Source organism: Choristoneura fumiferana, chromosome 13 (genome assembly GCF_025370935.1).
Source record: "Choristoneura fumiferana chromosome 13, NRCan_CFum_1, whole genome shotgun sequence".
Taxonomy (NCBI): Eukaryota; Metazoa; Arthropoda; class Insecta; order Lepidoptera; family Tortricidae; genus Choristoneura; species Choristoneura fumiferana.
Window position 1 is genome coordinate 37100 of NC_133484.1, and position 13005 is coordinate 50104.

The following is a 13005-nucleotide window of genomic DNA, read 5'->3' on the forward strand; positions in this document are numbered from 1 at the left end:
GACATAACGTATACTCGTATTACTATTACTACGAGTATGTATCAACATAGCAGCTAGCTGCCCTAGGGCTAAAGGTGCGTTACCACTAGAGCAGCGCATCTGGACTGCAGCGCTGCGCTACAACTGCACACGAATTATATCGAATACCAACGGTCACGGACGGTCAAGAAAAATAATAAGCGCGACGCATGTGTGAGTCACGCAACACTAATGTGTTCGTCAGTCAGTCACAACAGAGCGAAGCAACAGGCCGCGCGGCCGGCGCGAGCGCGAGCTACAGGAAAACCGCACGAATACGAATACCAACGATAACGCGCACCCAATTGTCTCCAGAGGGGCTACTAAAAAATTCGAAAATCGAAGTTTGTCTCGTACCGTCCCTGTCACTCTCGTATTATATATTATAATAATATAAACGTCAGCGGGACGGCAAGATAACGAAGTATGAAATTTGCGCTTTTTTTTGTTTATACATGCTTGACCCGATCTGATTACTCACATGCTCGTTAGCCTCCCTCTAGTAATAAAAAAAAAGTTAGCGGTTTACGGAGAATCTACATGTGACGCGCCCAAGAGTTCAGTGAATGCTAGTGCGGTGATTGTGTTTAGTGTGTACTGGTGTCGGTGACAAGCAAGCTGTCGGCTGCGTGTGCGCTGAGCGAGCATGGCGGGACGTGCGCTGGCGCTGGTGCTGGCGCTGGCGCTGGTCGCGGCGGCGATGGAGCAGCCGCTCTGCCGCGTCGCTACTTGCGTCTACAACCTCACCAACAAAGACCATAAGAATTTCTTCACAGTCAATGGTAATTAAATATTTTGTTTTGTTTTGAAAAAAAAAACAGATTTATGCCATTAACCGTTGAAAAGTTCCGTCCTGTGGAGACGATCCCGGCCAGACGGTAGTCCACCAGACCAGGACCAGGGTCCAGAAGACCAGGATGTCACTGCCAGATTATTGTATTGCCACGCAATTTACATGAGTGTACCAAATTTCAAGTCAATCTAACTAATGGAAGTTGATCGAAATAAACTTGCAAGATTTGATTACAGACAGACAGACAGGTGAAACTAAATAAAAGCTTATAAAAAGGGCGCTCTGTCAAAATCTAACGCCACATTCTGGCGATGATGGTGTTCCCAAAAGCTAGCTAAAAGCGCTGGTAGTATATTTAGTAATGAACTAATACACATGCACACATAATATACATGTACTAGCTTTTGCCCGCGGCTTCGCTCGCGTTAAATTTGGGGTTACAATTAACATACATTTACTTTCTGCGATCCTTTTTTTCGTGTTTTGATTGATTTTTTGGAGGATTACATGGAAATACAAATACAGTAAGACGTTGTTTTAGACAGATGGTGCACATTTTGGAATTTAAAGATCAACCTACCAACTCTGAAACCCTGTTTCGCTGAAACGTTAAAGACGTTAAAGTACTACGCCTTTCTTTTGCCGGCGACGATATAGGATTGTATCTCGAGAAATTGTAAAGTCCCCGCGGGACATGAATTACTGTTATGATCTATTTTAATATTCTTAATTGTCGATGAGAGACATATTGTAGGTTTCTATTATTGATAGAATTTTGAAATTCTGCCCCAAAATTGAATTCACTTATTTTTATTATGCGGAAATTTTGCATTAAAAAAAAAGAAGTCTGTCCATCAGGGATATTGTAGCTTTCTATTGGTAATAGAATTATTTAAATCAGCTCAGTAGTTTCAGAGATTACCCCAACAAACAAAGAAACCAACAAAGTTGAGATATTTTCCTATTCCATGGGATTTTCTAAAATCATTCCTAGTGCACCTCTGTATTACTTTAGGTCCATCTATGCTAATTTCAAGTCTCTAGCACCAGTAGTTTTGGCTATGCATTGTCTGTCAGTCAGCCAGTCATGGTACTGTTTAGGTAGAGTTAGGTATAGAATTATAAATAAATCAACCTTGAAGTTGAATTCACTTTTTGCTATCCCGCGGGAATTTTATGTTTTTCCGGAGAAAAGTAGCGTATGCCAATCAGGGATAATGTAGCTCCCAATTGGTAAAATATCTTTTTAAATCAACCCCAATGATGAATTTACTTACGTCGATCCTGCGGGAATTTTGCATTCTTCTGTAGAAAAGCAGCCTATGTCAATCAGAGATAATGCAGATTACTATAAGTGAAAGAATTTTTAAAATCATCTCCGAAGTTTCATTCAGTTTTTTCTATCCCATGGGAATTTTGTAATTTCCCGAAGAAAAAGTAGCTTGTGTCATTTGGAGATAGTCATATCACATAATATGTAAGAATTTTTTAAATCAGCTCCGAAATGAATTAATTTATTTCTATCCCGCGGGAATTTTGCACTATCCCGGATAAAAAGTAACATATGTCAATCAAGAATAGTGTAGCTTACTAACGGTGAAAGAATTTTTAAAATCGGCTCAGTAGTTTCAGAGATTCGACTACAAACAAAGAAGCGAAAAAAGTTTAGATAATTTCCCTATCCCGTGGGAATTTCGAAAAATCCTTTCTTAGTGCGCGTCTACATTTATTAAGAAATATATATTCCAAATTTCAAGTTTCTAGCCCCAGCGGTTTGGGCTGTGCGTTGATCTATAAGTCAGTCAGTCAGTCAGTCAGTCAGTCAGTTTCTTCTTTTATATATATAAAATAGACACGAGCATTAATATCTGCCACAGCGGAGCGTGCAAAAATATCTGACACGTCCTTCCGGCTCTAAAAATAGAGTCGTATCAGATATTTAGCCACGCTTTGTTTGTCACACATTGGTGCTGGTGACTGTACAACAATAGCATAAACCGAGACATTTTAGCCACACAGGGGTCCGCGGACGGGAAATCGGACAATGGTTTAAGCAATAGGTAACATTGGTCATCGTTTGTTTTCTTCGAAAAGTCCTGCCCTAAACACTTATGGCAATCTAAAGTCACAGTCGCGTTTCACAGGCAGGACGCTGAACATCATCTACGACGAAAGCACGAGTGTGTTCAGCGTGAGGTGCAACGAGGGAGACCCCGGAGAGCCCGGGCCGGTGTTGGCGGCCGACGAGCGCGCGCTGCCCGCGCTGCCGGCGCTGACCGACGTCGCCTTCGCCGAGTTCCAGGGCTGCCGCGCGCCCGCCGGCTCCTACGCCGACGCGCTGCGCGCCCTCAACGTTAACGTCGTCGCCAAGCTGTGGCTCCAGTACCTGCCCGCCGAGTCGCGCCTCACGCGCGCCCAGCTGGCCGGGCTCGGCGCCCTGAGAGAGCTCAAGCTGAGCGGCTCCACGCCGGAGTCACCGCTGCGGCCCACGCCCGACTTCCTGGCCGAGCTGCCGCAGCTGAAGATACTAAGATTATACCTCGTGGAGGCGCCTCACGCGCTGCCGACGCTGCCCGCCACGCTGGAGTTGCTCGAGCTAAAGGAGACGGCGTTGCCGGCGGCCGAGCGCGCGCTGGGCGGCGCGGCCGCGGGCCTGCACTGGTTGTTGCGGCTGCACGCACTGCGCCGGCTGACGCTATTCGACCAATACACTGACGACCGCCTGGCGCCGCCGCCGCTGGCCGCGCTGCATATGCTGGAGGAAGCCTCGCTGCGGGTGCCGCTGGCCCCGCTGCCGGCCCGCTGGCTAGCCGGCTCCGGCCTCCGTAAGCTGTCTCTCTCGTCGTGCGGCCTGTCCGACCTAAACAGTTTCCCGTTCGAAGGCGCCACCAACCTCAGGACGCTGTACGTCTCGGAGAACAACCTGACTGTCTTGCCGATGTGAGTTTATCTATCTGTTCTTTCTCTAAATTACACCTATATCGTGATACATTATTTTATTGTGTCAGAGTTCGCGTTATGAATCGACTTGAATACTTTTTAAAGTACCTATCGATAAAACTGTAACTCTCTTTTATGGTCCAGGCCTCGCATCCGTAGAAGACTACAAATTCAAATTCATATTCAAATGATTTATTCAGTAAATAGGCCGCAATGGGCACTTTTACACGTCATTTTTTAAACTACCAGCGCTTTCGGAAAGACGGCCATCATTACAAGAAGAATGCGCCGCAAGAAACTACAGGTCTGTAGTACGTGTGTTCTGAATTTAATCTTTAGTGAACTAAAAGAATTTCTTTGCTCACCCGCGACCTTAGGATAGCTAAGTTTATAAATAATTAATTGAATCAGGCTTTATTTTGCGGAGGTCCATATCAATGAACTAAAATAATTTATTTTCACACCCGCGACCATATGATAGCTAAGCTTATGCAAAATATGCGTGTTCATGAAGTTCCTCCACCTTCACACTGTAAGAACATAAACGACCCACACGAACCCATCTATCACCACCACCGCCACACTACACTGACACATTTCGAACTCAACAAGAACTCATCTTCAAAGCAACACAACCGTACACCATGCTACCAAATGTTAGACTAACAAACCACATTTGTGTGTGTTCTTACAGTGTGGTGGAATAACTGCATGAACACGCAAATCTTGCATAAACTTAGCTATCATAACGTCGCGAGTAAGCAAAGAAATTCTTTTAGTTCATTGATATGGACCTCCGCAAAGTAATGCCTGATTCAATAAATTATTTAATGTTTACTGTCCGACAGCATAAAATTTTCCTCATCTTATTAAAGGATGCTCGGGCTATTTCGAGCCGGATTTTTATTTCCTCATCGCCATACCCTTGTTCATTTACAAGGGCTCCTAAATATTCGTTATGTTTGGGTTGAGACTGCTTTCTTTGAAAACTACCATAAGTTTTCTCTCAACGACGTTCATATTCGGGCTTCGGCCCGGCTTAATACAGCTGCGCTCATTTACCTTGTCGAGGATCACCTGTAAATCTAATTCAGTTAAGGCTATTAGCACGGTATCATCAGCATATCTAAAACTAATAATGACTTTGCCATTAATTGTTACCTATTTCAAATCACTCCAACGCTTCCGACATAACGGCCTCCAAGTACAAGTTGAAGAGCATAGGCGACAGAACGAATCCTTGGCATACTCCACGACATATTTTGATGTCCTTGGTCTCGTCATGTCCCAGTCTAACTCTTGCCATTTGGTACCAACATAGGCTTTTGATTATGCATACCTAAATCTTTTCCATCAAGTCCGATGTTATATTTCCAATCTTTTCATTAGAATCTTATGTCGAACGCGGTCAAAAAGTTTTTCGCAATATACTTTAAAATAATATAATAACAATAATAAAGGTTTATTTGAGACATAAATACTATCTAACTAAACAATATTTAGGCAGCTCACCACTAAACATATAAGGGATGTCCACCGTGCCATCATGGGACCGTCCTAGCGGTTCCCAAACACGCAAATATATATGAGGCATATCAAGACATTGTTCTTCATCAGTATCTGTGCATTTTTGGACTAAAACGTTCAAGGTGAAGACCGTTTCCTCGTTTCGTTAACTCATCATATTTCGAGCGTATACCGTTATGAATAATTGATAACAAATACTTAAATAAGAATACTTTTAGACCGTGACTCACTAAACTTACTATTCGCTACTCCCCACGTTTTTAAGCACTTTATTTTTTGAGTAAAATCACAGAAGTTGATTGCAACCAGGCTAGGACTCTAGGCAATCCAGTATCTTAGATGTTGTTGAAAAGTTGAATCAGTTTATCCATATATCAAGGTGACGCTTTTCAATGCCAGTCGTTCTACACGTGCAGCCCTGCGCGTTCAGTATAATGACGCGTACAGGGTGTTGTTCTACACGTGCAGCCCTACGCGTCCAGTATAATGACGCGTACAGGGTGTTGTTCTACACGTGCAGCCCTACGCGTCCAGTATAATGACGCGTACAGGGTGTTGTTCTACACGTGCAGCCCTACGCGTCCAGTATAATGACGCGTACAGGGTGTTGTTCTACACGTGCAGCCCTACGCGTCCAGTATAATGACGCATACAGGGTGTTGTTTGCGGTGCTGCGGTACTGCAGCGTCTCGGCCATATGCGCAGCGTGTTAGCGGAACAATCACGGATCACATCAAACAAGTCAGTCAATTTTAAATTAGATACTTGAGAGTCATTATGTCACCAGTAGTGAGAGGGTCACCTTTGTTTTGTCGCAGTCGCGTGTTCGGGTCTCTGCCGGCGCTGGAGTTCCTGGACGTGTCAAACAACGAGCTGACGGATGCGGCGCTGGTGCGGGCGCTGTACGGGGCACCAGTGCTGACGGATCTACTAGCCAGCTTCAATCCGCTGGGCTCGCTCTGCGGCTCCTCGTCCATCGCGCACGGTCGCGGTTAGTGCCCCTAAACATACCACTGTCTTACTTCTTCATATTGTAAATACGAAACTTTGAGAGTACGTGTGTGGATGCTCTTTCATCTCAAGACAGATGGACGAATTTGATCGAAACTTGGTATGTAGTTTTTGCATGTATATTGCTGGAGTTTCCAAGTTTACCTATTATTCTGATACTCCCTCGAGATCAGGATGCACGCATCTAAAAATCCCAAAATCTCACCCGCTAAGTCTAGACATGAAATTTTGCCCGAGCGTTATGAACTTTACCAAAATTTAAATTCAATTATGACATCTGAATCACCACCGTCATCAGCTGGATAACGTTCACTATACGGTATTTGACAACTTCTGATTTTGCCATATCTTAATATTATTATGAAAATATAGATTAACAGATAGTGTTTAACGAAGAGAAAATTTAAATCGGTTGAAAATTGGATTTATAGTGATTTTTTGAAAAATCTATATACCTGTCTCTTTCTCAAACGCTTTTCTCTATGCAGCAAGTATGGCGGTACTGGCGTGTGACGTCACATGCCAGTATGTCTTTCTCTGTCTAATCTTGAATTTCAAACCTTTATTACTTTGTTATTTGTAAAGGTAGCTTAAAAATTGTTTTTCTATTCGATAACAGGCATTGTGTAGTTTTAATTTATAAAACATATACAAAATAGTCAAATACCGTATTGAACAAAAGCCTCCTCTTTAGAATGCCAAAGTAAACAAAAACTCGCCACCTGCATTTATCAATTACCCGGAACTCTAGCGACGGCGTCAGTCCAAAATAGTGGCAAACTTGCCAATTGGAGAGTCACCACTCGAATACCTTTCTTCTCGTACGATTATCTCATGATGGCACAGGGCGGCCACGCCGTACAAAATACGCGTTCTTGAATCTACATAGGCACGACGACGTCTGTACACTCGTCAATGTGTGCGTAAGCTGCACAGGGCTGACTATTGCAAAACCGTATAATACTATAAATGCTAACAATGACATTTAAAGGTACTCATATGTAGGTATGGCTTAGATATGTGCAAATAAATGTAATCGTTAATCTTACCTATTTTGAGGGTATTCTAGCAAAATAGAATAAGTGCATTTTTTTAAGTTACATACATAGGCATATTCAATGTTTTCTGCTTTATTTATCTAACAAACCGTATAAAAAATAAATATTGTGCACTTATCCGGTTCTGCCAGAATATCCTCGATTTATTTAAACCTACTTAAAATGTGTCTGTCTGCGTATTTTAAGCATTATTATTTTCAATTACAATAGATATACGTCTACAAACTTAAAATAATTATTCGGTAGGTAGTTATTTCATGTATTAATCGCGTTAATTTCAGAAATTACTATTTATTTAGAAAAAGGAAGTAGGTAGGGTACCGTCACGATTTCGCATAATTATTGCTCCCGAACTTAGTGCCGTGCGGCCGACTTTCCAGTATATAAAAAGTACTCTGTGCGGCCGACATACATCGCGTCGCGCATCCGACTGCTTTCCTGCGGTTTTCCTGCAATCTGCGCTTGAGGGGTGGGGTAACTCGAACCGGTGCGGGACGGAGCGTGGCTATTCTGTACGTTAGTACTATTATATATTCTGTGCTCATGGTCAGATCTGATGGTAAAACTAAATTACTTAGTATCTCTTCATGCTTATTAGTGTGGCACATGGGTGTATTGGTTCAGTCTAGCCACGGTCTTGTGCCCTATTGAGGCGGAGTGGTCTCGTGACGCGTGCTCGGGTGTTGCAGTGAGCTCGGAGCTGCCGCTCACTCTGCGGCGGCTGGAGCTGCGGCGCACGCGCGCCACGCGCCTGTGCAGCGACTGGCTGAGGGACGCCAGAAACCTCACCCTCATCGACCTCAGGGACAACCTTATCAAGACCTTGGACGTGAGTACGGCTGACTTCCCGCCGCTTCCACATTAGGGATCATCCCTGAACGTCACACCAATTTTGATCATTTCAGGGCCTCCCTTGCCAGGCTTGCTTTTCAGGGTTTTCCTTCCCTTGCCACACATTACTATAATCATCCCAACTATTTTGCTCTCATGTCACAAATCGCGGAAATAAATGAGAAATGAAATTATTAGATGGCCCCTTTAACTGCCAGTGCATAAGGCCTCATACTTTCTAAAACCGGTTAGCGCATGCGTCTACAAATAGCCCGCCTGGCATAGCAGCTTCATCTGAAGACACATCGCGAGGCTTTGCTGCTAATGGTAGATGATATGGGTCGTTGACTCACGACCCCTTACTTCGACCGACTCAACAGCTTTCAGCTTGGGTACCTACATAAAAAGTTCCAGTAAGCGGATTTCTAGGAATAGTCAACCATTGCAAACGGAAGGACTGCATTCCAACAGCACGTAGATCGTAGCTGCTGACCATCCATATATTTTTCAATGTAGTTGGCAAAATTGCACACAAACTGCAGGCTCAATGCGATCGAAATGTAGGACGGGCAATCGGCAGTCGCAATCAGAACGCAGCTCGTCTGTAGCGGGCCTCGGGTTCATTAGACGCCTGTGTTGCAGTACTCTGAGCTGGTGATGACGCGCAACTCTCAGCTGGCGGGTGCGGGCGTGCGGCTGCTGCTGGACGGGAACACGCTGCCGACGCTGCAAGTGGCGCCGCACCAGCTGGCCGCCTGCCGGGACCACGCGCGAGAGGACACGGTAACACGCATACGCATGTTGCTGACCGACAACACAGAATATGTAATAGTACAATTCCGATAACAACAAACTCACTGTTTTGAAGTATCTACCTGCTCATGATTGCGAGTACACTGCCTATCAGAGGTCAGCGAGATCTACCACACTTCGTAGCACATACACTACACTAATCTAAATATATGCTTTACTTCCATTAGCTGGGTCGATAGGTATACGGGTGGTTCTATTTGGTCGATTCGTAGTTGAAGTACAGCGCTGCTGCCGACAAGTCGCCTTATATGACACCCGCGGGAAGAGATGGGTCCGGTTCATTCTACAACGGGCACGGCACGGTCTCCGGACCGATAGATAGATAAACGTAAGCTGTCATAAAGCTTAAGTGGTAAATTGAGCGTAGCAACGTAATGCAAGTTGAAGTAGGTCTACTGTCGGTCTAAACGGAGTGAACATTTGGTTGCAGCGCGCGCGCGTGGAGCTGTCGCTGTCGGAGCTGGAGTGCACGTGCGACAACAGTAGGCTGCGCGCGCTGCTGCGGGACTGCAACAAGCTGCTGGCGCTGGCCGCCGACGCGCCCTGCAGCAGCGGCGGCCACGGCAGCTTCCTGCAGCGGGACCCCGACCAGCTGCTCTGCGACTACCTCGACTGCCCCGAAGGTACGGCCTCCATTCGCATTCAGCTGGCTTACTGTTCGTGGTGAGATCGTATCGATCACCCGTTCACAATGTGTATTCGAAGGATTTCCACAAAAATTACTATTAATACTTAGATAAACAGGTATCGACGTTTCTCGGCCACGCTAAGTTCTCGCACTAAACCTGGTGTGCCGTGTCGACCCCTTTGCCCTGGAAGCCATCGGTGGCGCTTCTTACAGCGAGTGGTACTCGCACGACCCTCGATTTGTTATATGATCATAAGTTCCTCGTCATGACCACCGCCCCTGAGGGCAGAGGAGTGATGTCAGTCGCAGGCGGGAGGTGACGGAGGCGTCTCTCGAGACAAGACGGGCGTCCGGCGGCGGACGTCTCCCGGCTGTCGGCTGTCGGCTGTCGCTCAGTGTCGTGTGTGTCGCAGGCTGCTCGTGCGGCACGCGGCTGCGCGACAACGCCACCGTGGCGCAGTGTGCGGGTGCGGGGGCGCGCTGGCCGGGCTGGGCCGCCGCCAGCGCCGCGCGCCCGCTGGCGCTGCTCGCGCCGGCCGCCGGCCTCACGACCGTGCCGCCTTACCGACTGGTCGAGCTGATCGTGCCCAACAACTCCATCGCCGCGCTCGACCTGGACGACATTCCGGACACGTTACGGGTCAGTCGCTTCAAACTGTCTCAGCATTCTTGTTTAGGTACTTTGTTCACACAGACATAGACGGAGGTAGGGATTATATTGCGCTATACAGAGGGGAAAGTTGAGATGAAGCTTTAGTTAAAGAACATCCTAAGTTTTTAGTTGGCTACATACGGTTTAATTTTTTTAAGCATAAAGGATTCATATTCGTAAAAAAACAACATGCGAAACTTTCACTGCAAATCAGTACCTTAAGAACTGTATGGAAAAAGTTTTCTTTGTTTTGTGGGTGAATAATATACATTTGACCTTTTAAATATAACTTTAGTTATCGAAATATTGAATTTTACGACCAATATGTTATCGCGGCGCTTCCCCAGGAGCTGGACCTGCGCGACAACCGCATCGCGCGCGTGTCGGAGGCGGCGGCGGCGCGGCTGCGGGACGTGCGCGTGCGCCTCGCCGGGAACCCGTTCGCCTGCGACTGCCGCGACCAGCTCGCCCTCGCGCGCCTCCGGGACGCCAACGTAAGTGCCCGTGGCCACGCCGGCCGGAGCCGCGCCGCACTGCCGCACTCACACTCACGCTCTGACTGCCCGCAGGTGTCGGACTGGGACGAGCTGCGCTGCGGCTCGGGCGCGCTGCGCGGGCTGGCGCTGAGCGAGCTGCGTCCGGGCGACCTGTGCGGCGGCGCGCTGTCGTGGCAGCTGGGCGCGGCGGCGGCGGCGGCGGCGCTGGCGCTGCTGGCGGGCGCGGGTGTCGCGCTGTGGCCGCGCGTGCGGCCGCGCATCAAGCAGCTGCTGTTCGAGCGGCAGCTGTGCCTCGAGTGGGTGCTGGGCGCGTCGGACGAGGTCGCCGACCCCGGCAAGACGCACGACGCGTTCGTGTCGTACGCGCACCAGGACCACGCGCTCGCCGCGCGGGTGGTGCGCGGGCTGGAGGCGCGCGGCTACAGCACGCTGGAGCACTGCCGCGACTGGCATCCCGGCGCCGCCGTGTCCGAGCACATCGCGCGCTCCGTAGAGTGCGCGCGTCGCACGCTGCTGCTGGTGTCGGACCACTACGGCGAGAGCAAGTGGGCGCTGGAGGAGTTCCGCATCGCGCACGCGCATGCGCTGGAGCGCCGCTCGGCGCGCGTGCTGCTGCTGCGAGGGGGCCTGCGCGCGCCCGAGCGCCTGCCGAGGGACCTGCAGCTGCATCTGTGTCTGCATACATACCTAGACCTGCACGACCTGGACGACCCCGTCTTCTGGCGCAAGCTGTGCCAGGCCATGCCGCCCCTCGGCGGGGGCAAGCCGCCCGTCGGCGGGGGCAAGCCGCCCGCGCCCGCGCCGCTCGGCGGAGGGAAGCTGCCGCGCCTGACCGCGCCGCCCGAAGCGCACGAGGCGGCCGAGCGGCTGGGCCGGCTGCTGTCCCCGCCGCCGCCCGCCCGCGAGGCCCCGCCCGACCGCTCCGTAGACACCTTGAACGGGACCGCAGAACGATGAGGACGTTGCTTATCGCGTTCCCCGTGAACTGGCATTTAAAACTATAGGCAGTGCGTGCATCGGAGCGCTCTTTCGCGCCGACTTCGTTTGTATCCATATAATGTGTTATAATCACATTAGGTACTCAATTAATGCAGAAAGGACGAAACAGAAACAAAATAATGTTGCTCTGAAAAGAGATCATTTTTATTAATCACAATGTTACAAACATATTATGTCATATAAAAAATCAACTAATCACTTTATCTGAAAGGAGAAACAACATTTAATGCTTAGATAAATGCGGCAACAAATACTACGCCGAATTCGGCGTACCCGAGCCCGAGGCGAGTCAGTCGCGTTGCAAACTGTGCGTAAGGTGTATGTACCGATTTTTTTGTTAAATTTTGGTCATAAACCGAAGTAAAATGCCAGTTTTCGTAGTGAAACTGTTTAAAAATAATACTACAAGAAATAAGAAGGACACTGGGATCACATACCATCAGTAAATATCGTATAATTTCGAAATTACAAAATAAAATAACATGAACCCTAAACGCCATTCTGTGTTGCCGCGTACACAAGAATCAAATTCCCCGTAGTTGAGATTTTAATAAATTGAATTTTATTGTTATCATCATTAAATGGTGATAAATTTTAATGACTTATTTTATTTAAGTATCTAACGTAATTATTATATTATATACATAACCTAGTTCTATATTATTTAATGTTTATCGTTGTGTATATACACTGAAGGTGTATAAATTGTTACCCGACACTATTTAATTAAGGGGTGAATGTGTCTTAAAATTAAAAATGTTTTTTGTCTTCCCATTCAAGAAGCCCAAATCAGCTGTTTTACTTAGGTTTTATGGGAAACGAAAAAAATTTTATTTTTCTTTTTCTACCCATTTTCCTGAAATGTTAACTTTTTACCCGACTGCCCGAAGGAGGGTTATGTCTTTCAAGCGTATATACATACGCTTAGTAAGTATTTATGTATGCATGTATGTATGTATATTTAGTTAACATTTTTTTTTTATTTTAGTCTTAATTAACCTGTACATTATATTAGGTTTAACTTAAGGTGCAACGTGTTATCTTAACTACTCAAAACTTCTTAGTTGGTGACTCAGTCCATGAATTTTTAGTAATAATTTGTAAATCCGAAGAGTTTGTGAAGCCGTGGTGGCCTAGTGGTTTGACCTATCGCCTCTCAAGCAGAGGGTCGTGGGTTCAAACCCCGGCTCGCACCTCTGAGTTTTTCGAAATTCATGTGCGGAATTACATTTGAAATT

At 47.0% G+C, this 13005-nt stretch overlaps 1 protein-coding gene across 1 annotated transcript; it reads left to right on the plus strand.

The window, feature by feature from the left end:
• Nucleotides 1-759: 759 nt before the first annotated feature.
• LOC141434548 (protein toll-like) lies at nucleotides 760-12365 on the plus strand (the record flags this gene model as incomplete). The annotated part of the gene is given in 9 exon segments (XM_074096971.1): nucleotides 760-800; nucleotides 2956-3751; nucleotides 6097-6269; nucleotides 8037-8176; nucleotides 8821-8961; nucleotides 9422-9614; nucleotides 10033-10259; nucleotides 10619-10765; nucleotides 10841-12365. Coding segments are annotated over 9 exon segments (2743 nt in total), but the record flags the coding sequence as incomplete, so codon positions are not given.
• Nucleotides 12366-13005: the final 640 nt, after the last annotated feature.